General features: G+C 48.4%; 2 protein-coding genes across 5 annotated transcripts in view; both read right to left on the bottom strand.

Moving 5' to 3' along the window:
* sympk (symplekin) overlaps positions 1 to 2,319 on the bottom strand; it is a 41,738-nt gene extending 39,419 nt beyond the window's left edge. For all 4 annotated transcript variants that reach the window (XM_041179437.1, XM_041179438.1, XM_041179439.1 and 1 more), the window contains exons 1-2: positions 2,171 to 2,319; positions 467 to 532 (exon numbers count right to left, since the gene is read on the bottom strand). In XM_041179437.1, the coding sequence (XP_041035371.1) occupies positions 467 to 532; positions 2,171 to 2,284 (180 nt within the window). In that variant the 5' untranslated portion in view covers positions 2,285 to 2,319. The remainder of the gene's footprint in view (positions 1 to 466; positions 533 to 2,170) is intronic.
* Positions 2,320 to 11,476: 9,157 nt separating this feature from the next.
* LOC121272701 (basic phospholipase A2-like) lies at positions 11,477 to 21,032 on the bottom strand. The gene is made up of 4 exons (XM_041179442.1): positions 20,880 to 21,032; positions 19,135 to 19,303; positions 13,509 to 13,615; positions 11,477 to 11,826 (listed from the first exon to the last, which is right to left on the bottom strand). The coding sequence occupies exons 1-4, from the start codon at positions 20,920 to 20,922 to the stop codon at positions 11,675 to 11,677; spliced, it is 471 nt and encodes a 156-aa protein (XP_041035376.1). The 5' UTR covers positions 20,923 to 21,032; the 3' UTR covers positions 11,477 to 11,674.
* Positions 21,033 to 22,325: the final 1,293 nt, after the last annotated feature.

The raw sequence follows: 22,325 nt of genomic DNA, 5'->3' as shown, positions 1-22,325 counted from the left end.
ATACGAGAACACACTCCCTCAGCCCCACCACTTGCATGACGCACACAATGATTTCCGCATAAATCGTTATAAGCTCATGCAACAGCAATACAGTTTTACAAGCAAGATTTATGTTACTGTTACAATATACAACGGCATGATTGGATTTTCGACCTGGTGGGGCCGATACAAAGAGGAACCGACTGAATGTGGAGCCCAACGTGAGATTGGAGCTCTCTGGCTTGGAACCAGGCACCACCACGTCGCTGTCTTACGAAAACCAGAGTCATTCTAGCAGGCAGCGGGGTAGAACCGTGCAGCGGTCCATGGGGTCTTCTACCCACACCTAAGCAGGCGAAAGAGTTTGAGAACCACCGTCATAAAGCATTTCGGCCGACTAACCACAAGCAATGCTACCGGCGCTCCACTAATATAGGTTACAATAAAAGTCTATGGATCACATTGGCAGTCTCCCTGCACTACCGACCTGTTTGAGAATGCTGATCTTGTTATCCGTGGCGATGAGTGCCGCCTGATTCAACAGATCCACCACCTACAACACAAAACGAACCAGTTATTCTGCAGTCAGTCTCCATGAATAACAGTGCGCTGCCACCTTGTAAACACACTTCATATTATTACAATCAGTACTTAAGGCCAGGATGCATAAAATTGGCTCTTTCATGTTGGGGCTGATCCAATTAAAGTGTTTAAAATGGTTACAAGATTGATAAATCAGCAGGTCAAGTTACTCATCACAGGATTCCCAGCCTCTGACCTGCTCTTGTAACCACAGTATTTATATGGCTAGTCCCTAGTTCAGTTTCTGGTCAATGGTAAGCCACCCACCCAAGGATTTTGATAGTGGGGGATTCAGCGATGGTAATGCCGCTGAATGTCAAGGGGCGATGGTTAGACTCCCTCTTGCTGGAGATGGTCACTGCCTGCCACTTGTCAGCCCAAGCCTGGATATTGTCCAGGTCTTGCTGCATTTGGACATGGACTGCTTCAGTATCTGAGAGTCGCGAATGGTGCTGAACATTGTGCAATCATCAGCGAACATCCCCATTTCTGACCTTATTTTTCCTTATACCTCTCTATCCCACTTTCCTCCTTTAAGAACCTCCTTAAAGCCTACCTCTTTGACCAAGCTTTTGATCAGCTGACCAACGATCCCCTCATGAGACTCAGTGTCAAATTTGTTTTATAATGCTCCTATTAAGCACCTTGGGATGTTTTATTACATTACAGGCAAATACAAGTTGTTTCTCCCCTTGCTGTTCCCCACCCCGGCCCCCAACCACCTTCTAGCCTTTCCCCATGACGCTCCACATACTCAACGCCATCACTCCAGCTCCTTCCTCAACCCTTTCTGCCTCTACGCTGTTTACTGTGCCCCATTTTCCTCCCACTTTCCTCCACCCTTTGCCCCACCCCATTCCTATTGCCCCATTACTCTTCCTTTCTACCCTTTCCCTGTATACTTTTCACCTTCTCCTGTCCCATTCAATCTTTACTTTCCCCACCTCCCCCCTCTATACCCCCAACCGCACTCCTACCCCCATTTCTACTCCCTACCCCCACTGCCACCCCTCTCTACACCACTACCCACCTCTAAACCCCCAACACCCCTTCCCTTCTTTACCCCCTCCTCTCTAACCCCCCCTCCTCCTCTACTCCCTCCAACCCCACTCCTACCCCAGTTCTACTAACTACCCCCTGCCAAAGCTCTCTACACCCCTACCCACCTCTAAACCCCCAACCCCCCCCTCCTCCTCTACCCCCTCTCTACCCCGTCCTCCCCTACCCTGTCCTCCTCCCCTCTACCCCCTTCCCCATACCCCCCTTCCCCCCTCCTCCCCTCCCCTCTACCCACCACCCCGTCCTCCCCTACCCTGTCCTCCTCCCCTCTACCCCCTTCCCCATACCCCCCTTACCCCCTCCTCCCCTCCCCCTCTACCCCCTCCCCCTCTACCCCCTCCCCTCCCCCCTCTACCCCCCTCCCCTCCCCCCTCCCCTCTCTCCCCCTCCCCTCTCTCCCCCCTCCCCCTCCCCTCTCTACCCCCCCCTTCCCCCTCTCTACCCCCCCTTCCCCCTCTCTCTCCTCTCTACTCCCTCCACCCCCTCCCCCGCTCTCCTCTGTCCTCACCCTTTCCCCCCTCTCCATCCCTTTCCTTTTCCGCCCCCTCACCCGCTCGCTGGTTGTCAGGCTCTCCATCGCGTTATTCTCCTCCTCATTGAAGTACTGGGTGGCCAGGCAGCGGCGGGAGGAGCCGCTTTCCGCGGCCGGTGGATTCGCCGCCATCTCCGAGCCTGAGTCCCGAGGCCTCCCGTCTGCGGTCTCCCACTGCGCATGTGCCGGGAGCGGGTCTGCGGTCTCCCCCTGCGCATGTGCCAAGAGAAGGTGCGCAATCTCCCACTACGCATCCAGCTCCCAAACTACAATTCCCGGCAACCTGTGCGGCAGCCACCCTTCAACCAATTTTTGAATATTGAGTTCAACAACTTTAGATCATGAACTCTCTGCTCCATCCCCACCCCCTTTCCGATCCCCCTTTTCCCAATAATTTATATATATTTTTCTTTTCCCACCTATTTCCATTATTTTTAAATGTATTTCCATCCATTGTTTTATCTCTAACAAAAACAGAATTACCTGGAAAAACTCAGCAGGTCTGGCAGCATCGGCGGCTACCTTTTAGCCTTTTTAGATTCCTTCACCCCAACCCACCCCCAATAGGGCTATCTGTACCTTGCTTGTCCTGCTTTCTACCCTTGATTGGCACATTCCTTAGATAATATCACCAGCTTCAACACCTCTTTGTCCTTTTGTCTGTGACATCTTTTGGTTTTCTCCACCTATCACTGGCCCTCTATCCAGCTCTACTTGTCCCACCCACCCCCAGTTAAACCAGCTTATATTTCACCTCTCTTCTATTTTTACTTAGTTCTGTTGAAGAGTCATATGGACTCGAAACGTTAACTGTGTTCCTCTCTGCAGGTGCTGTCAGACCTGCTGAGTTTTTCCAGGTATTTTTGTTTTTGTCTTCAACCCAACTTTATTTGCACTGTTGTTCCAGTTCTATTGTTCTAGCTTGCTCTGGGTGATCAAGGCAAAACATATTTCTCAGACTCCACACCCTGTGTCCAACCTACTGTTGGACCAAATGGTCCCCTTTCACTGCGCTCTCTCAATGGGTGATAGTTTGTTGTTTGACTAACTGTTGCAGACAAAGAAAAGAAATAAACAGTTAATTAGCTCTGTTTCTCGCCATAGACCTTTTGCGTGTTCCCAACATTTTCTATTTTTATTTCAGATTTCCAGCATCCACAGTATTTTCCTGTTGAAAAAAAACTTGCCCTTATATGGCGCCTTTTAAGGGCACTGCATGGTTCAAAGTGCTTTAGAGCCAATGAATTTTGAATTCTACAGCCACTAGTGTGAAGTAGGAAACAAGGTGGTAAATTTGTAGACTCCCTGTTTTATCTTCACAACTTACTTTCCTACCTTTCTTGGTATATCCATGCCATTAATACAGATGGTAAATAGTTGAGGCCCCAGCACTGATACCTGGAGCACTCCATTAGTTACAGGTTGCCAGCCTGAAAATGACCCATTAAACCCGACTGTCATAAAAGTGGTAGAGAGAGTGAATGTTTGTGGATGTGGTGCCAATCAAGCAGGCTGCTTTGTCCTGGACAGCGTCAAGCTTCTTCAGTGTTGTAGAAGCTGCACTCATCCAGGCAAGCAGACACAAATATAAAACAGGAAAAGCAAGGGTCCCAACATTGATCCACCACAAACCTTCCTCTAGCCCAATAAACATCCATTGACCATTACTCTCTGTTTCCAGCCACTCAGCTAATTTTGAATCCATGTTGCTGCTACTGTCCCTTTTATTCTTGAGCTATAACTTTGTGCACAAGCCCGTTGCACAGCACTGTATCAAATGTCTTTTGGAAGTCCATGTACACCACATCAACAGCATTTCCCTCATCAACCCCTCTGTTACCTCTTCAAAAAAACCCCAGCAAGTTAGTTAAACACGATTTTCCTTCAAGAAATCCATACTGGCTTTCCTTAATTAAGCTGCATTTGTTTATGTGACAATTTATTTTGTCCCGAATTATTGTTTCTAAAAGATTCCCCACCACCAAAGTTAAACCAAATTTGGCCTGTAGTTCTGGACCTATCTTTCCATCCAACTTCAGCTAAATTCAGTGGCTCTCAAAAAATTCCACCTGTGGACCACTGAGGCAGGGAAAAAGGCCCATGAACCACCGACGGTCCTACCCCCAAGGCTTCTTCAACAGTTACGTCCAAAGCCACGGCCTCTACCACCTAGAAGGACAAGGGTAGGAGACACATGGGAAGACCAACACCTCCAAGTGCCCCTCCAAGCCACACACCGTTCTGACTTGGAAATATATTGCTGTTCCTTCACTGTCGCTGGTTCAAAATCCTGGAACTCCCTCCCCCCCTAACCGCACTGTCGGTGCATCTACACCAGGTGGGCTGAACTGGTTCAAAAATACAGTTCAGCACTACCTTCTCCAGGGCAATTAGGGATGGCAACAAATGCAGGCCTTTCCAAAGCACTTACATCCTGAAAAATAATTTAAAAAATCTGACCCTGCCCAGCATTACCATGATCCATTCTTTCTTGGAGCTTTTGAATATATTCACTGATTATACTCACTGCGAAGTGTATTACTGGATCTGACAGACATATCAAGTGTGAGCTACATGCAGAGTGACATTCCCATTAGCCCAACGTTTATGGAAGGTACAGCATAGGTTAGATATGGAGGAGTAACGCTCTCTGTATATTGTCCCATCAAACAGCTGAAATTCCGTGCTTGCAGACTATCCTCAATCCTGGTCCAGCAACGCCTGCCTCCATTTGAAAACTCTCATTCTTGTTTCTAAATTCATTCATGGCCTCACCCCACTGTCCCTGGAACTTCCTCCAGCCCCTACAACCCTCCAGGATCTCTGTGCTGTTTCATTGCTAGCCTCTTGCGCAGCCCCAATTTTAAAAGCTTCACCATTCACAGCTGTTTTTGCAACTGCCGAGATCCTAAACTCTTAAATTCCCTCCTGAAATCATGCCACATTTCCCTCCTACTTCAAAACAATCCTTAAAACCTGGTCATCTGCAAACTATCACCTTGACTGGCTCATTGGTGTTAACATTTGCTCATTCTCGCTCTTCTGAAGTACATTTCAACTTTTGCTACATTAAGGTGCTACACAAATGCAAGCTGTTGTCATTCTTGATTCACTGATAAGTCACTTGCAAAATCCATGCATTGGCTCCACTGCCAACTTTGAGAGAGACAAATGCTCACTCAGCAGGCAAGTGGAGCTCAGAATCCAGTTTGCACACAAGCAAGTCACTGTAGAATGCACAAGGGCAGAAACACATATCTTAAGATCAGCCTTTGGAGGACAGGTCCAGGAACAGGCTTGGGCTCCTCTGATCTGGTAGCTTCACAGGTACATGGCTTCATCCTCACTGAATAGGAGAGTTGAACATAAATCACTCCCAGGGCAGGTACAACACCGGGTTAGATACAGAGTTTTTAAAAATTAATTCACAGGATGTGGCTTCGCTGGCTGGGCCCAGCATTTATTGTCCATCCCTAATTGCCCCTTGAGAAGGTAGTGCTGAGCTGCCTTCTTGAACCGCTGCAGTCCATGTGGTGTAGGTACGCCCACAGTGCTGTTAGGGAGGGAGTTCCAGGATTTTGCCCCAGCAACAGTGAAGGAACAGTGATATATTTCCAAGTCAGGATGTTGAGTGACTTGGAGAGGAACTTCTAGATGGTGGCATTCCTGTGTGTCTGCTGCCCTTGTCCTTCTAGTGGTAGAAGTCGCAGGTTTGGAAGGTACTGTCAAAGGGGCCTTGATGAATTCCAGCAGTGCATCTTGTAGATGGTACACACTGCTGCCACCGTGCGTCGGTGGTGGAGGGAGTGAATGTTTGTGGATGTGGTGCCAATCAAACGGATTGCTTTGACCTAGACGGTGTCCAGTGTCTTCACTGTTGTAGGAGCTCATCCAGGCAAATGGGGAGTATTCCATCGCACTCCTGACTTATGCCTTGTAGATGGTGGACAGGCTTTGGGGACTCAGGAAGCGAGTTACTCGTCACACGATCCCTAGCCTCTGAACTGCTCCCCTGTAGCCACCGTTTTTATATGGCTGGTCCAGTTCAGTTTCTGGTCATGGTGACCCCCAGGATGTTGATAGTGGGGAATTCAGTGATAGTAATGCCATTGAACTTCAAGGGGTGACGGTTGAATTCTCTCTTATTGGAGATGGTCATTGCCTGACGTTTGCCTGGTGCAAATGTTACTTGATGCTTATCAGCCCAAGCCTGGATATTGTCCAGGTCTTGCTGCATTTGGACATGGACTGCTTCAGTATCTGAGGAGTTGTGAATGGTGCTGAACATTGTGCAATCATCAGCGAACATTCCCACTTCTGACCTTATGGTGGGAGGAAGGTCATTGATGAAGCAGCTGAAGATGGTTGGGCCAAGGACACTACCCTGAGGAACTCCTGTAGTGATTTGCTGGAGCTGAGATGACTGACCTCCAACAACCACAACCATCTTCCTTTGTGCTCGGTATGACTCCAACCAGTGGAGAGTTTTCCCCCTGATTCCCATTGACTCCAGTTTTGCTGGGGCTCCTTGATGCCACACTTGGTCAAATGCTGCCTTGACAACAAGGGCAGTCACTCTCGCCTCACCTCGGGAGTTCAGCTCTTTTGTCCATGTTTGAACCAAGGCTATAATGAGGTCAGGAGCTGAGTGGCCCTGGGGGAACCCAAACTGGGCGTCAGTGAGCAGGTTATTGCTAAGCAAGTGTCGCTTGATAGCACTGTTGATGACCCCTTCCATTACTTTACTGATGATTGAGAGTAGACTGATGGGGTGGTAATTGGCCGGGTTGGATTTGTCCTGCTTTTTGTGGACAGGACATACCTGGGCAATTTTCCACATAGCTGGGTAGATGCCAGTGTTGTAGTTGTACTGGAACAGCTTGGCTAGGGGAGCGGCAAGTTCTGGAGCACAAGTCTTCAGTACTAATGCCGGAATATTGTCAGGCCCCAAAGCCTTTGCAGTATCCAATGCCTTCAGCCGTTTCTTCATATCACATAGAGTGAATCGAATTGGCTGAAGACTGGCATCTGTGATGCTGGGAACCTCCGGAGGAGGCCGAGATGGATCATCCACTCGGCACTTCTGGCTGAAGATTGTAGCAAGTGCTTCAGCCTTATCTTTTGCACTGAAGTCCTGGGCTCCCCCATCATTGAGGATGGGGATATTTGTGGAGCCTCCTCCTCCAGTGAGTTGTTTAATTGTCCACCACCATTCACAACTGGATGTGGCAGGACTGCAGAGCTTAGATCTGATCCGTTAGTTGTGGGATTGTTTATCTCTGTCTATCAATTGCTGCTTATGCTGTTTGGCAAGTAGTCCTGTGTTATAGCTTCCCCAGGTTGACTCCTCATTTTTAGGTATGCCTGGTGCTGCTCCTGGCATGCTCTCCTGCACTCTTCATTGAACTAGGGTTGATCCCCTAGCTTGATGGGAATGGTAGACTGCGGGATGAGCAAGGTCATAAGCTTACAATTCTGCTGCTGCTGATGGCCCACAGCACCTCAGGGCTGCCCACTCTTGAGTTACAAGATCTGTTAGAAATCCATCCCATTTAGCATGATGGTAGTGCCACCATGCTCCCTCTACACTGTCCCCATCAAAAACTCCCAAGGCAGGTACAGCATGGGGTTAGATACAGAGTAAAGCTCCTTCTACACTGTCCCCATCAAACACTCCCAGGACAGGTACAGCACGGGGTTAGATACAGAGTAAAGCTCCCTCTACACTGTCCCCATCAAACACTCCCAGGACAGGTATAGCACGGAGTTAGATACAGAATAAAGCTCCCTCTACACTGTCCCCATCAAACACTCCCAGGACAGGTACAGCACGGGGTTAGATACAGAGTAAAGCTCCCTCTACACTGTCCCCATCAAACACTCCCAGGGCAGGTACAGCACGGGGTTAGATACAGAGTAAAGCTCCCTCTACACCATCACCATCAAACACTCCCAGGGCAGGTACAGCACGGGGTTAGATACAGAGTAAAGCTCCCTCTACACTGACCCCATCAAACACTCCCAGGGCAGGTACAGCACGGGGTTAGATACAGAGTAAACCCGCTCTACATTGACCGCATCAAATACTCCAGGGACAGGTACAGCATGGGGATATATACAGAGAAAAAATCCCTTTACACTGTCCCCATCAAACACTCCCAGGGCAGGTACAGCATGGGATTAGATACGGAGTAAAGCACCCTCTACACTGTCCCCTTCAAACACTCCCAGGGCAGGTACAGCACGGGTTAGATACAGAGTAAAACTCCCTCTACACTGTCCCCATCAAACACTCCCAGGACAGGTACAGCATGGGGTTAGATACAGAGTAAATCTCCCTCTACACTGTCCCCATCAAACACTCCCAGGGTAGTTATTCCCATTTCTTTTTGCCTTCTCTGCAATTGGAAATTTATCAGCATTTCAAATTATGCCCATCTTTGGGTGTGACCTCACTCGCTGTTACTGTCACTCCTCCCACCACCTCCCCAGGTCTCCAGCTGGTCACTTACTTCCCCACAGAATGAGGACAGCAATGAAGTCTGGGGGCTCCATGGCTTCTTGTTTCCTTTAAGAGGTCGATGCTTGCCTCGCCCGTGGCTCTGCCTCTCTTATCCTGCTCTCAGGGTCATTCCTCCTCACGTTAGCTTTGCAAATGGAACTGGGGTGTAGATCATCTTGGGGAGCTCCTTTTAACATCTTGCCCATCTCCCAAGTGTGAGAGGCATTAAAAATGCCTTTGACAAGGTGCCGCACAGGAGGCTGCTCAGTAAGATAAGAGCCCATGGTGTTAGAGGCAAGGTACTAGCATGGATAGAAGATTGGCTGTCTGGCAGGAGGCAGAGAGTGGGGATAAGGGGGTCCTTCTCAGGATGGCGGCTGGTGACTAGTGGAGTTCCGCAAGGGTCAGTGTCAGGACCACAACTTTTCACTCTATACATTAATGATCTAGATGAAGGAACTGAGGGCATCCTGGCTAAATTTGCAGATGATACAAAGATAGGTGGAGGGACAGGTAGTATTGAGGAGGTGGGGAGGCTGCAGAAGGATTTGGACAGGTTAGGAGAATGGGCAAAGAAGTGGCAGATGGAAGTGTGAGATCATACACTTTGGTAGGAAGAAGAGAGGCATAGACTATTTTCTAAATGGGGAGAGAATTCAGAAATCTGGAGTGCAAAGGGACTTGGGAGTCCTAGTCCAGGATTCTCTTAAGGTTAACTTGCAGGTTGAGTCAGTAGTTAGGAAGGCAAATGCAATATTGGCATTTATTTCAAGAGGACTAGAATATAGAAGCCGGGATGTGCTGCTGAGGCTTTATAAGGCTCTGGTCAGATCACATTAAGAATATTGTGAGCAATTTTGGGCCCTGTATCTCAGGAAGGATGTTCTGGCCCTGGAGAGGGTCACAAGAACAACCCCAGGAATGAAAGGTTTAACATAGGAGAAACATTTGAGGACTCTGGGTCTATATTCGAAGGAGTTTAGAAGGATGAGGGGGGATCTGATTGAAACTTACAGAATACCCAAAGGCTGGGATAGAGTGGACGTGGGGAAGATGTTTCCATTAGTAGGAGAGACTAGGACCTGAGGGCACAGCCTCAGAGTAAAGGGAAGACCTTTTAGAACAGAGATGAGAAGAAACTTCTTTAGCCAGAGAGTGGTGGACCTATGGAATTCATTGCCACAGAAGGCTGTGGAGGCCAGGTCATTGAGTGTATTTAAGACCGAGGTAGATAGGTTCTTGATTGGTAAGGGGATCAAAGGTTACGGGCAGAAGGCGGGAGAATGGGGTTGAGAAACTTATCAGCCATGATTGAATGGCGGAGCAGACTCGATGGGCCGAATGGCCTAATTTCTGCTCCTTTGTCTTATGGTCTTATGGTCTAAATGCTGATGTTATGGATGGGGCAGGTGGCCTCACCCTGTCTTATACAACTACCTACAAGTGACCCTCAACTAGTACGCGTCGAAATGCAGAATACACAGGACACATCATAACTCAAATGTAGATCCTTCACTGTTGCCAGCCCAATAATTACATTGCAACAGTGAGACTAATGATCTCCTCTCATATATCACTGTACATTTCCTGACTCGTTTGGTGCTGAGTTGTATAGAACAATCGTAAAGCAAAGCAAGATACTTCCTTAAGTTAATGGGGTCAGTGCTCAACATTACTGCAGGCCCATGTGTACAGCTGTTGCATGTGGACAGCTTTGGGATTGTTTATGATGCCCCACAAGGTCAAAGATCCTGCTGGCACTTGAGGTTGAGGCTCAAAAGGGAAAAATTGGAACTCCTGTGCAGTAGAGAAGGGTGTCTGACATCTGGTGTCAGTAACAATCAATGTCTTCAGGAACTGTATCCCTCATTGAGAGTCAGTAGCTTCAGGAACACAGATGAGGAATGAGCACTGGTGTGAGGAGGAATATTGTATGCCTGGAGCTATACCGAGGGGTAGTCAGGAGTCTTTCAGGAGATGTTGATTCTCGCTGGGCTATGACATCAGGTGTGTGTGGGAGGGAATCGAAAGTGTCAATGATGTGACTGAAGAGGGTGCAGAGGAGATTCACCAGGATGTTGCCTGGGCTGGAGCGTTTCAGCTATGAAGAGACTGGATAGACTGGGGTTGTTTTCCTTAGAGCAGAGAAGGCTGAGGGGGGAACTGATAGAGGTATACAAAATTATGATGGGCATAGATAGGGTAGATAGGAAAAATTTTTTCCTCTTAGCGGAGGGGTCAGTGACCAGGGGACATAGATTTAAGATAAGGGGCAGGAGGGTTGGAGGGGATTTGAGGAAAAATCTTTTCACCCAGAGCATTGTTGGAATCTGGAATCTGAGGGGCTGGTAGAGGCAGGAACTCACACAATATTTAAGAAGTATTTAGATGAGCAATTGAAACATCATAGCTTACAGGGCTATGGGCCAAGTGCTGGAAAATGGGGTTAGAGTAGATAGGGGCTTGATGGCCGACATGGACATGATGGGCCGAAGGGCCTTTTCTGTGCTGAATGCCATGTGTGCCATGACTCTATGACGTGGGAATGTACAAATCCGAATGACAAGCCTTGACTGGGTATTTTGCGGCCCCACCACCCCCACTGTTTCTGATGATTTTAGTGATGATGATCCACATTGCCCTTCATTCTCCTACCTTTGCCCATTCTGTTTTGTTTCTCTGCACGTAGCCGAAGTATCTGTACCTGTTATAATTTTTCATCTACCCCCCCCAACCCACCCACCACCATCCCCGGTGTCCCGACAACCAGAGTCGAGGCCGATTACTGTAGTGGTCATTAACAAACACTCGCACTCCCAGAATTGCATGCTTCAGAGTAGTTTATTATTTCACCAGAACTGCAAAGTACATTTTAAATGAGTTAAAGGCAAAACAGCAAACATAACTTAGCAAGGAGAGACAGAAAAGTGACCAACTGGAAAAATCAATCGAGGTCGTGCAAGAGGAATCCCATCAATTACACCCGGAATATTCTATTGGAGAGACACATCCCCGCCGCTTCATTGTGCCCTGGGTCTACACCGAGATTGGTTATAATTCGCAAAATAAGGGTTGTATTTGTTGCTGTGCCTTCTGAAGCACAGAGCAGCTGCAACATCACATGCGCACAGCTTTTTACCACATCTTGCCGGTCCGACCCATGTTCTGTATGCTGAAGGGTAGAGAGCAAACAAATAAGCACAGGATAATAATATACGCACTGTAATGTTTACATAGCAACGTACACTCCATTAAAATACACAATAATGATGGGGGGTGGGGGGGAGGGGGGGGGTAGGAGTGGGAGGGGATGGGATAGGATAGGGGTGGGTGGTGTGCTAAAAGATGTGAGAATCCACAATGCTGTAAGAATCTTTATTGCGAGCCCCTTCGTATTGTGAGCGATTCAGAACGGGGCCCGAATCACATTAGCTTCCTAATATATGATGGGGTCTCTGGCATTGTAGAATGTCCCTCGGGCTGTGCCAGTGGCACGCCCAATCTGGGTGGCCATTCATTTTTAATCTAATACTTTGGTGGGCCTAATGCAGTGGGAAGCGTTCCAGTGTGGGTGGGGAAGGGGTGGTCCCCAATCTTCTGTTGTGTATGCTGTCCTTCATGTTGCCAGGAGTTCCCTAATTTTGTGCAATTCCCTCGTGTGGTCAAGCCTCTGGGGTGAGGTGCATGACTATAATGTGTTGGGGGTACCTAGCGTGGTGATTTCTACGGTTATTCCTCAAGCATGGGGGGAAATGAACCAATCAGAGTCACACCACAGTGAGAAATAGCAAACCAACTTAAACCTTGGCTGTCACCATGAATGTTCCCCTCCTTGAATCTGGGGACGTGTGGTTTGAATGGACTGGATGGGGCCGATACCCACTGACCTGTCCCAGAAGACAGCAGAGAGCTTAACTCCAGAATTTGGAGCAGGAATAAATTCCAGGTGTTTGATGGGTTGACCTCTTTTTGAAATCTTGACAAGTGTTGCACTTAGCAATCGACGTTAATATTAACTCGCAGTTTCCCTCAGTCTTAGTCAGTGGTAAACAAGCTAGTGCACAACCGATTAATTGGGTGGCTAGTTAGAACTGGTTCCTTGGTTATCATGGCCTGACTCAGCTCTTCAGAATTCCAAATGGTATAAATAATGGAGGTTTTTGCTAATGCACAAAGCATGAAAGTCTGTTGAACAGAGCACAGACTTGACAAGAGTACGGAACTCGGAAATACGATGAATGAGGGAATTTGGTGCAGCGATGGAAGATATGCTGCACTAGTCTTTTACAGGACAATAGTGGTCTGAAAGAGTAGGTGGGACACAGTGAGACATGAGAGTTGAAATCCAGAAATAGTCGTTAGGTTAAGTAAGCAAGTAGGTGATTGGTTCATGAGCTTTTTTTCTCTCTAGACTAGGGCACTAGCTTAAATAAGGAGCCGTAGTGAATTTATAGCAAATTATTGATTTTAAAATTCTCAACCTTGTTTCCAATCCCTCTACGGCCTCGTTCCCTCCCTATCTTTGCAATCTTCCCCGGCCCCACAGCACGCCCAGATCTCTATGCTCCTCTAATTTTGGCCTCTTGTGCATCCCCAATTTTTAATGTCATGTTGTCCGGGCCCCAAGCTCTGGAATTCCCTCCATCTATCATTTTGAGGCATTCGTTAAAACCTCTTTGGCCATGCTTTTGGTCATCTGAAGCAACTGTGGATGCTTCATTACTCCAGAGGCACCACATAAATGTAAACTGTTGTTGTACATTGCTGGTGTTGATCTGTTAAGGGAAGGGAGAGGACAAAGAGTCAGTGGAACTTCCTCAGGTCAAAAAAGGTTTGTTTTGGTGTTTTACTTACAGCAAAAGGGCATCTCATTTTTGCAAATTACATTGTACCATGCGATGTAAGAGTTGCATCCCATTCTGTCAGCTTCACCATAACAGGAATCGTGTACTTGGCAGCATCTGAGAGGGTTGACAAGCAGGAGATATTACTTCAGATGTAAATTTTTCTGAAGAGACTGAAACTCAGCCAAGGGCTTAATGATTCTAGCCTAGCCTCAGATAGGATTGCCAACTCTGAAGAATTGTCCTGGAGTCTCTGGGGATGAAAGATTAATCCTCAGGCAATTCATTTCAAGTAACTGAGGGGGACAAAGCCATTAGATAAAAACAACAAACTGCAGATGTTGGAAATCCAAAACAAAAACAGAATTACCTGGAAAAACTCAGCAGGTCTGGCAGCATCAGCAGAGAAGAGCTGACGTTTTGAGTCCTCATGACCCTTCAACAGAAGTGAGTGAATATTAGAAGAGGGGTGAAAAATGAGCTGGTTTAAGGTGGGGGGGTTGGGGGCAGAGAAGTAAGGGGGCGGGGTGGTGTGGTTGTAGGGACAAGCAAGCAGTGATAGGAGCAGATAATCAAAAGATGTCACAGACAAAGGAACAAAGGAGTGTTGAAGGTGGTGATATTATCTAAACGAATGTGCTAATTAAGAATGGATGGCAGGGCACTCAAGGTATAGCTCTAGTGGGGGTGGGGTGGAAAGACTAGCAGGATATACAAGATTTAAAGTTAATGGAAATAGGTGGGAAAAGAAAAATCTATATAAATTATTGGAAAAAACAAAAGGAAGGGGGATGAAACAGAAAGGGGGCGGGGATGGAGGAGGAAGTTCAAGACCTAAAGTTGTTGAATTCAATATTCAGTCTGGAAGGCTGTAAAGTGCCTAGTCAGAAGATGAGGTGCTGTTCCTCCAGTTTGCGTTGGGCTTCACTGGAACCCCCACTTCTCTCCCCCCACCTTAAACTAACTTATATTTCACCCCTCTTCTAATATTCACCCAGTTCTGTTGAAGGGTCATGAGGACTCGAAACGTCAACTCTTTTCTTCTCCGCTGATGCTGCCAGATCTGCTGAGTTTTTCCAGGTAATTCTGTTTTTATTGAGCTAAAGTCATTGCTTCGCTTGAAAAAATTGGTGTTTTCCCATTTTTTATTTCAATGGATTTGTTCATTGGAGATAAGGTTGTGGTGGGAGGGGAAAGATGTTTTTCAAAAAGCGTCCAGTCAGATGATACAGTGTCTGTTCACTTTCCAACTCTCATGGAGAGGTGACACAGCTCGAGAGTGGGACATGTCAGCCAACCAGTGGCAGCATGGAGGCGAGATGTTTGGGGGGGGGGGTGGGAGCTGAAATCATGAAGACTCCAGGAATATGTGTATCTATCAGTAAATCGATGTTTCCTGAAAGAATGTGACACCCTGCCCAAGGCAAACAATGAGCCCTGTCCACAACAAAGGTGACTGAAGTTTGTGGTGTTTTCCACTTACAGTACAATGCTGAATGACTATTTTAGCTTTCTCCTTTTGGATTTAGATAGTGGGAGGTTACCTGAACTTCCGAGTAACAGCAGACGTCCAGTTACGTTGGGTCACTCACTCGTTAGGGGTGACCGGACTTTCAAAAGCCGAAGCCCAGACATGTTGACAATCCTTGGGATGGCGGAGCTGTGAGATAATGCTCAGGTTGAGTGATCAATGGCAGGAGTCGGGGGTGGGGAGGGGGAGTGGTGGGAGGGGCAGTTGAAGGTGGGAGGTCATGTAATGACATCTCGTGGAATATGTCCAGCCAGAGTTGGCAACCCTATAAAGCCCCACCCCCACCCCTGCAATTATCGAAGACAACAGTTGTGATCAGCAGCCTTTAATTTCAATGGACCGAATTTTCTGAGGAATGGTACTCACGGATCATTGGATCGCCGCTCGACTCCTGTTTACTTACCTTGCACCGGAGCTCAACATTCCTCACCTGGACTTTTGAACCGGGCCCTGGGGAAATGTAGAGCGTACCTGCTATTGGAGTCGGTACCTCATAGTGGGGGAGCCAAGCCCTGGCCCCGTTTAACTTTTTAAACATTTTTTTATTTCTTCATGGGATGTGGGGGTCGCTGGCTGGGCCCAGCATTTATTACCCAGCCCTAATTGCCCCTTGAGAAGGTGGTGCTGAGCTGCCTTCTTGAACCGCTGCAGTCCACATGGTGTAGGTACACCCACAGTGCTGTTAGGGAGGGAGTTCCAGGATTTTGACCCAGCGACAGTGAAGGAACGGCCGATATATTTCCAATTCAGGATGGTGAGTGACTTGGAGGGGAACTTCCAGGTGGTGGTGTTCCCATGGGTCTGCTGCCCTTGTCCTTCTAGATGGTAGTGGTCGTGGTTTTGGAAGGTGCTCTCTAAGGAGTCTTGGTGAGTTGCTGCAGTGCATCTTGTAGATGGTACATACACTGCTGCTACTGTGTGTCGATGGTGGAGGGAGTGAATGTTTGTGGATGAGGTGCCAATCAAGTGGACTGCTTTGTCCTGGCTGGTGTCGAGCTTCTTGAGCATTGTGGGAGCTGCACCCAGACAATTGGGGAGTATTCCATCACACTCCTGACCTGTGCCTTGTAGATGGTGGACAGGCTCTGGGGAATCAGGAGGTGAGTTACTCGCTGCAGGATTCTTAGACTCTGGCCTGCTCTTGTACCCAAAGTGTTTATCAGGCTAGTTCATCTCAGGTTCTGGTCAATAGTAACCCCCAGGATGTTGACAGTGGGGGATTCAGTGATGGTAATGCCATTGAATGTCAAGTGGCGATTGTTAGATTCTCTCATGTTGGAGCTGCAACACTAGCTGCTGTACACCGGCAAAGTGAAATGTCATAAAAGCCACTTTGAGTAGCTACGGAGAGAAGATAAGTGCTTGAGGGGTAGGGTGGGTCAGGAGGGAAGGTGTAGGGTGGATTCGGGATGTCGCGGGGGGGGGGTAATCAGGTGGTCGGCAGAGGATGCTAATAATGGTGTGAGGGAAAGGCAAGGTGTTTGGGGGGGTAATCAGGTGGGGAGTAGTTGGGAGGTCAGGAGGGTAGGTGGGTTGGGTGTGCATTCAAGGGGCAGGATGTTCGGGGTGTTGGGGGAAGTCGGGGGATGGGGCAGTAGTCAGGGCGTAGTGAGGGTAGTCGACTGCGGGCCAGATAGTCAGGGGGCTGAGGGGATAGTTGGAGTGGGTGGGGGAGTAGTTGTGGGGTAGTCTGGGGTGGGGGGTAGTTGGAGGTTCAGAGTGTAGTCGGGTGAGAGGGGGTTAGTGGGGGAATCAGGAGGGTACTCGTGGGGTGGGGGAGTAGTCGTGGGGTAGTCCAGGGCTGGGGGGGGGGGGGGGGGGGGGGGGGGGGAGGGAGGAGTGGGGGGGAGGGTATTTGCAGAGTATTTGTGGGTGGAAAGGTGTGTAGTCGAGGGGGTTCCAGTAGCGAGCCGGGGATTGCCAGTATTACAGTTACACGGAGCTGGAACTGGTTTTAATCTTTCCAACTTCCCCTGGGTAACCAACCTGCTAAATAAGTCAGAACCACCCAAAGTCTCCAACTCTAACCCAGTTTTGAGGGTTCCAGGTGCAGGGTCATTGCCCATCAGAAGTTGCAATTTCGCAGGCAACTCCCGTGGAGTCCTTCTTTTGGGAATTCCGAGGGATTCCCCCAGTGCGTCTTCCGGAGTAGCCCTGGGATATGGGAATCCGGAGATTGGAAGATCTGGGACAATGACCTTTCTGCCTCACCTTTCTTTTAAAAAAAACTGAAGCAAGGCTTCATTTCTCACAAGATCCCAACCAGGTTCAGCTCTAACTGGGCTGTGCAGCGTGCAATGGGTTAAGACCAATATCCGTTGAAAAGCCTCGTTTATTTTCATTTACACGCTGGGTTCTAACAACAGATGTTTGCAGCTAAAAGCTGGATTTTAAAATAGCAAACATACCTCAAGTGTGGGAGACTTGTTTACACCCAGTGCTGTAAGCAGGAAAGCACAAGATCTTTCAATGAGATGTTTGGTTGATTGTGCCATGGTTCAGCCACACTTGCCTGTCACCTTCCTCAGTGCTGATTTGTGGTTTACTAATGGGCGGAGTCTGACCAGTGAGGCTTGTGATTGGCCAACACCACTGTCTATCTTCTGTTGTCACCCAGAGGCTGATGGTCTCCCAGCTCCCAGGTGGTCATGAGGATAACTCTTTTTGAGTTAAAACAATTAAACTAAATTAACAAAATTAGGATAAATCAAGCACAGCCCCTAATTCAGGTCAGGTAGTCATGAGGGTAAAATAACCCCCAGTAACTGCCTATAAATCACCCCCATGGCCTTCTTTAAATTGCCCCCCCAAGTCGTCCTAATTTACCTCCAATGCCTCCTAGAAAATCAGTGCATCACCCGTTTGCCACCTCTATGGAATTCCTGATTGGCCACTGCGTCTGAGCACTCTGGTTGGTTTGCCTTTCAGTGGCCCTGATAGGCCAATCAAAGGCAGCGAAAAGCTTTGATGTCGAGGAGAAAGATTTTTCTCTCTCTGCACATCCTGGGGCGCATTCGCATAGCCGCGGAACAGTTGGTAAGTGGGCGGCATTCTGATTGGGTGCAGTGCAGCACGAGGAGTGCTGACCCTTGTTCTGCTATCAACACATTCTGCTTTCTTACCTTTACGCCACTATCAGCACCTTCTTTAGCCCTTACCACTATCATTAACACTCCCTTCGTCTTTTGGTCCATGACATCTTTGTCAATCTCTCCTTAACCCCCACCTATCGCTGGCCTTCTATGCAGCTTCACCTGCTCCACCCACCCCCACATTATACAGTATAAATTTCGTCACATTTCTACTCTTTAGCTCTGAAGAAGGGTCATACCGACTCGAAGCGTTAACTCTAGTGTCTCTCTCTCTCTCTCTCTCTCCACGGATACTGTCTGACCTGCTGAGTTTTTTTTTCCCAGCACTTTCTGATTTTATTTTAGAGACGAGCAGGGAACCCCACTGGGGTTTCCGACAGTAAATGGAACGTGGGGGGGGCGGGGAGGGGACTGGGGGGACTGGGGAGGGGGGGGACTGGGGGGGGGAACGGGGGGGGGCAGGGGACTGGCGGGGGGGGGGGAACTGGGCGGGGGAGGGAGGGAGGAGAGAGCAACCTGGAGAGAGCTTTTTGGGACACTGGGAGGCTTTAGTGAAAAACCGGGAGTGTCCCCAGCAAAACTTGGGATGTCTGGTTCCCCCCGCCCCCCTGTCGTCCGTGGTATCCATCAGTTTTCAATGAAGTCTTACGGGATAAACGGCAGGTGAGAGGCGTTGGGATTCTCCAACCGTGAGAGAGACACGGCTTCTAGCCCTGAGCTGGGAATCAGGGTATCAGTGATGAGCAAGCACAAGCAAAATTTATCCCTCAACCAGTGTGGCTAAAACAGATCAACCTGGCCATGACCTCACTGCTGTTGTGGGACCTTGCTGTGTCTGGATTGGCTTCTGCCTTACCACAGTGATCACACTTTTTTTAAAAAATGAGCTTATGGGCTGTGAAGCACTTTGGCACGCCAGGAGTTAATGAAAGGGGACGAGACAGAAGCGTGCTCACGGAAGGCATCTTGGCTTCAGGCCGAGCGTCTTTTATACAACCTTCGCCTCATCTTACCTGTCAATTGCGTCAACAGCCTGCACACCGTTGCCTCCAAAGCCACAGAAACAGCCATAGTCGGCATAGCGCAAGTTGTTGACCCTTGGATTGGCGCAGTGAATAACTGCTGCGAACTGAATTATGCCTCTTGCCTGAGTGGCGGCACTCTGTGCAGAGTTCAGCAATGCTGTGAGGGGACAAAAACAAAATATATATATATATAAAAATCATTGGATCATGAAACCCCCCCCCCTGAATCGGAGTGAGCAGGAAGACGATTTAACGAGACACAGGATTGTAAAGGCACCACCAGCTGACAAAGAATGTTGACGAGAGCCGCAGAAACCGCATCTCTGAAATGCGACCCCACTTGGCCCCCAGGGAGTCCCAGCCACACAATTGTTACACGGTGCAGAAGGAGGCCATTCGGCCCGTCTCTGAATGAGCCATTGTGACTCAGGGCCACTCTCCAGCCTTTCTCCCCCCACCGCCGCCCGTAACCCTGCACCCTGATTATTTCGATTGAAATAATCATCCTGTGCCCTCTTGGTTGAACCTGCCTCCACCGCATTTCCAGGCAGCCCTTTCCAGACTCCGAACACTCGCCGTGCGAACGGGTTTTTTTTTTGTTTTTCACCTCACATTTGCTTCTTTTGCAAATCACTTTAAATCTGTGCCCTCTCGTCCTCGATCCTTTTACGAGCAGGAACAGTTTCTCCCTATCTACACTGTCCCTCGCACCCCCCGCCTTGATTTGGAGCACCTCTATCTAATCGATCCTCGATTCCATGGCTATGTGCCTGTTCCACACCAGCTTTCTCCCATCCCCCTTCATCTAAACCCTATCAGCATAGCTTTCCATTCCTTTTTTCCTTCGTGTACTCACCTCGCTTCCCTTTGAATTCATCAATAATGTTCACATTAACCATCCCCTGTGGTAGCGAGTTTCACAATCTCAGCACTCACCAGGTAAAGACGTCTCTCCCGAAATTCCAATTGGATTATGGTCACCTGACTAGTAAAACTGCCTCATCCTTTAACAATAATGACCATTGTGTCTGAGGTGACAAAAATTAACTGTCTATATTGGGTGTGAATGAAGTGGGCAAAGGGTGGACACAGGTAGAAGATTTAGAGGGATTGTCCAGCACTGACCAGAGCTTCAGTCCTGAAATGTTACCACACTTATTTCCCTGATCACCAACTGACCCCGTCACAGACTCTCCCCTTTGGAAGACTGGATTAAAGCATCCTTAGGGTTATTGAATATATGCACTGCCTCATCTATCACCAAGCCTGACAGAAACATAAAGTGGTGTGGATTATAAGCAGGGTGATGCTCACATTCATCCATCATATTAAACATGCCCATAGAGGGCACAACACAGGGCAAAGCTCCCTCTACACTGTCCCCATCAAACACTCCCAGGACAGGTACAGCACGGGGTTAGATACAGAGTAAAGCTCTCTCTACACTGTCCCCATCAAACACTCCCAGGACAGGTACAGCACGGGGTTAGGTACAGAGTAAAGCTCCCTCTACACTGTCCCCATCAAACACTCCCAGGGCAGGTACAGCACGGGGTTAGATATAGAGTAAAGCTCCCTCTACACTGTCCCCATCAAACACTCCCAGGACAGATATTCAAATTTCCTGTTACCTTGTCATTGATAACTTATTTGTTCCGAATGATGCATGGTTCTAAATGTTGCCCCCCTTACTCGCTTCAGCACACCCCTCAGCTCTCCAGCCGATCACTTACCTCCGAGCCCGAGGAGGATAGCAATGAATCTCAGACGCTCCATGACTTCTCACTTGCTTCGAGTGATCTGCGTGTACCTCGTCTGTGTTTCAGCCCCTTTTATTATGCTCCCTGGGTCGTTACCACCCATGCTCGCTCTGCAAATGCAAATAAGGTGAAGATCCCCTTGGGGTGTTCATTCTAATGCCTCGCCATTCTCTAATGGGCGTGGGGTTTGAAGAACCTGTGGTCGTGGGGCGTTGCTGGCGAGGTTGGTGTCTCTGAACGAAATGCTGACAAGCGAGGACAAGGGGTAAGTGTCCACATACAGAATGCACTTGACCCAGAGCCACTCAGCTGCATAGCCTCTCCCCGATTCCCAGTCCAATTTATTTAATCGCAAATTTCAGATTAAAGATCTTCCCTCATTTATCAATGTGTAAATTTATTGTCTGAGTTGGATCAGTCTGCATGATCCGGTAATTCTGAGCCAGGCAAAATCCCCAATTTCTGATTTAAATGACTGCGGGAGCGTGTGTTGGGATGTTGGATGTGGACAGGTTTGGGATAGGTGGTGATGCACCACATGGTTAGATATCATCCGAAAGTTTGGAGGGCACGCTTGCAGGTAAGTGAGGGGGACACCTATGAGTTACAGGTGGATAACAGCAATCTGGCAGAACAGTACAACAGTGCATATCAGCACTTCAAGAAACGTTATCACAGTGAAATAGAAAGCACGGTCAGTAGTTGTAGCCCAGACAGAGACAGTGCCTCCAGTAACTGTAACCCAGTGACAGTGTCTCCAGTAACTGTAACCTAGTGACAGACAGTGCCTCCAGTAACTGTAACCCAGTGACAGACAGTGTCTCCAGTAACTGTAACCCAGTGACAGACAGTGTCTCCAGTAACTGTAACCCAGTGACAGACAGAGTCTCCAGTAACTGTAACCTAGTGAAAGACAGCACGGTCAGTAACTCTGTATCCCAGCGAGAGACAGTGCCTTCAGTAACTGTAACTCTTTCGAGTACAAACACGTTTCCATCTGTTCCTATTCAGATGAAGTTACATTGTTTCATAGTTTGCCATTGTGAGATTTGAACTCTTGATAATCTTTTAAATGAAAACCAAATCAACAAAATTGGGATAAATCAGGCACAGCCCCAATTCAGGTCAGCTGTAAAACCAAGGACAAAAGTTTAAAGGAACCTTATAAACTTTAAATCAAAATGTGATTAAAGGGGTCAACAAAACACCCCAGTCCCCGCGGTGCCCACCGAGCACGGAAGGCCTCAAGAGTGCCAGCAGACACCGCGTGCTCCTTCTCCAGGGACATCCGGCAGCGAACGTAGCCGCGGAAGAGGGACAAACAATCGGGCAGGACTCCCCCGTCGATCGCCCGCTGCGTGGACCTGTTAATGGCCAACTTGGCCAGGCCCAGCAGCAGGTTCACGAGGAGGTCCTCCT

This window comes from Carcharodon carcharias, chromosome 34 (genome assembly GCF_017639515.1).
Source record: "Carcharodon carcharias isolate sCarCar2 chromosome 34, sCarCar2.pri, whole genome shotgun sequence".
NCBI lineage: Eukaryota > Metazoa > Chordata > Chondrichthyes > Lamniformes > Lamnidae > Carcharodon > Carcharodon carcharias.
The sequence above is the reverse complement of the archived record's forward strand: the minus strand, read 5'-3'. Positions and strand labels throughout refer to the sequence as shown.

Coding starts and splice junctions, on each gene's coding strand:
- LOC121272701 (XM_041179442.1), bottom strand. CDS start 20,922: ATGGAGCGTCTGAGATTCATTGCTATCCTCCTCGGGCTCGGAG. Junction 19,304..20,879: donor TATCCTCCTCGGGCTCGGAG/GTAAGTGATCGG, acceptor GTCCCCTCACAG/CATTGCTGAACTCTGCACAG. Junction 11,827..13,508: donor AAATGAGATGCCCTTTTGCT/GTAAGTAAAACA, acceptor TCTACCCTTCAG/CATACAGAACATGGGTCGGA.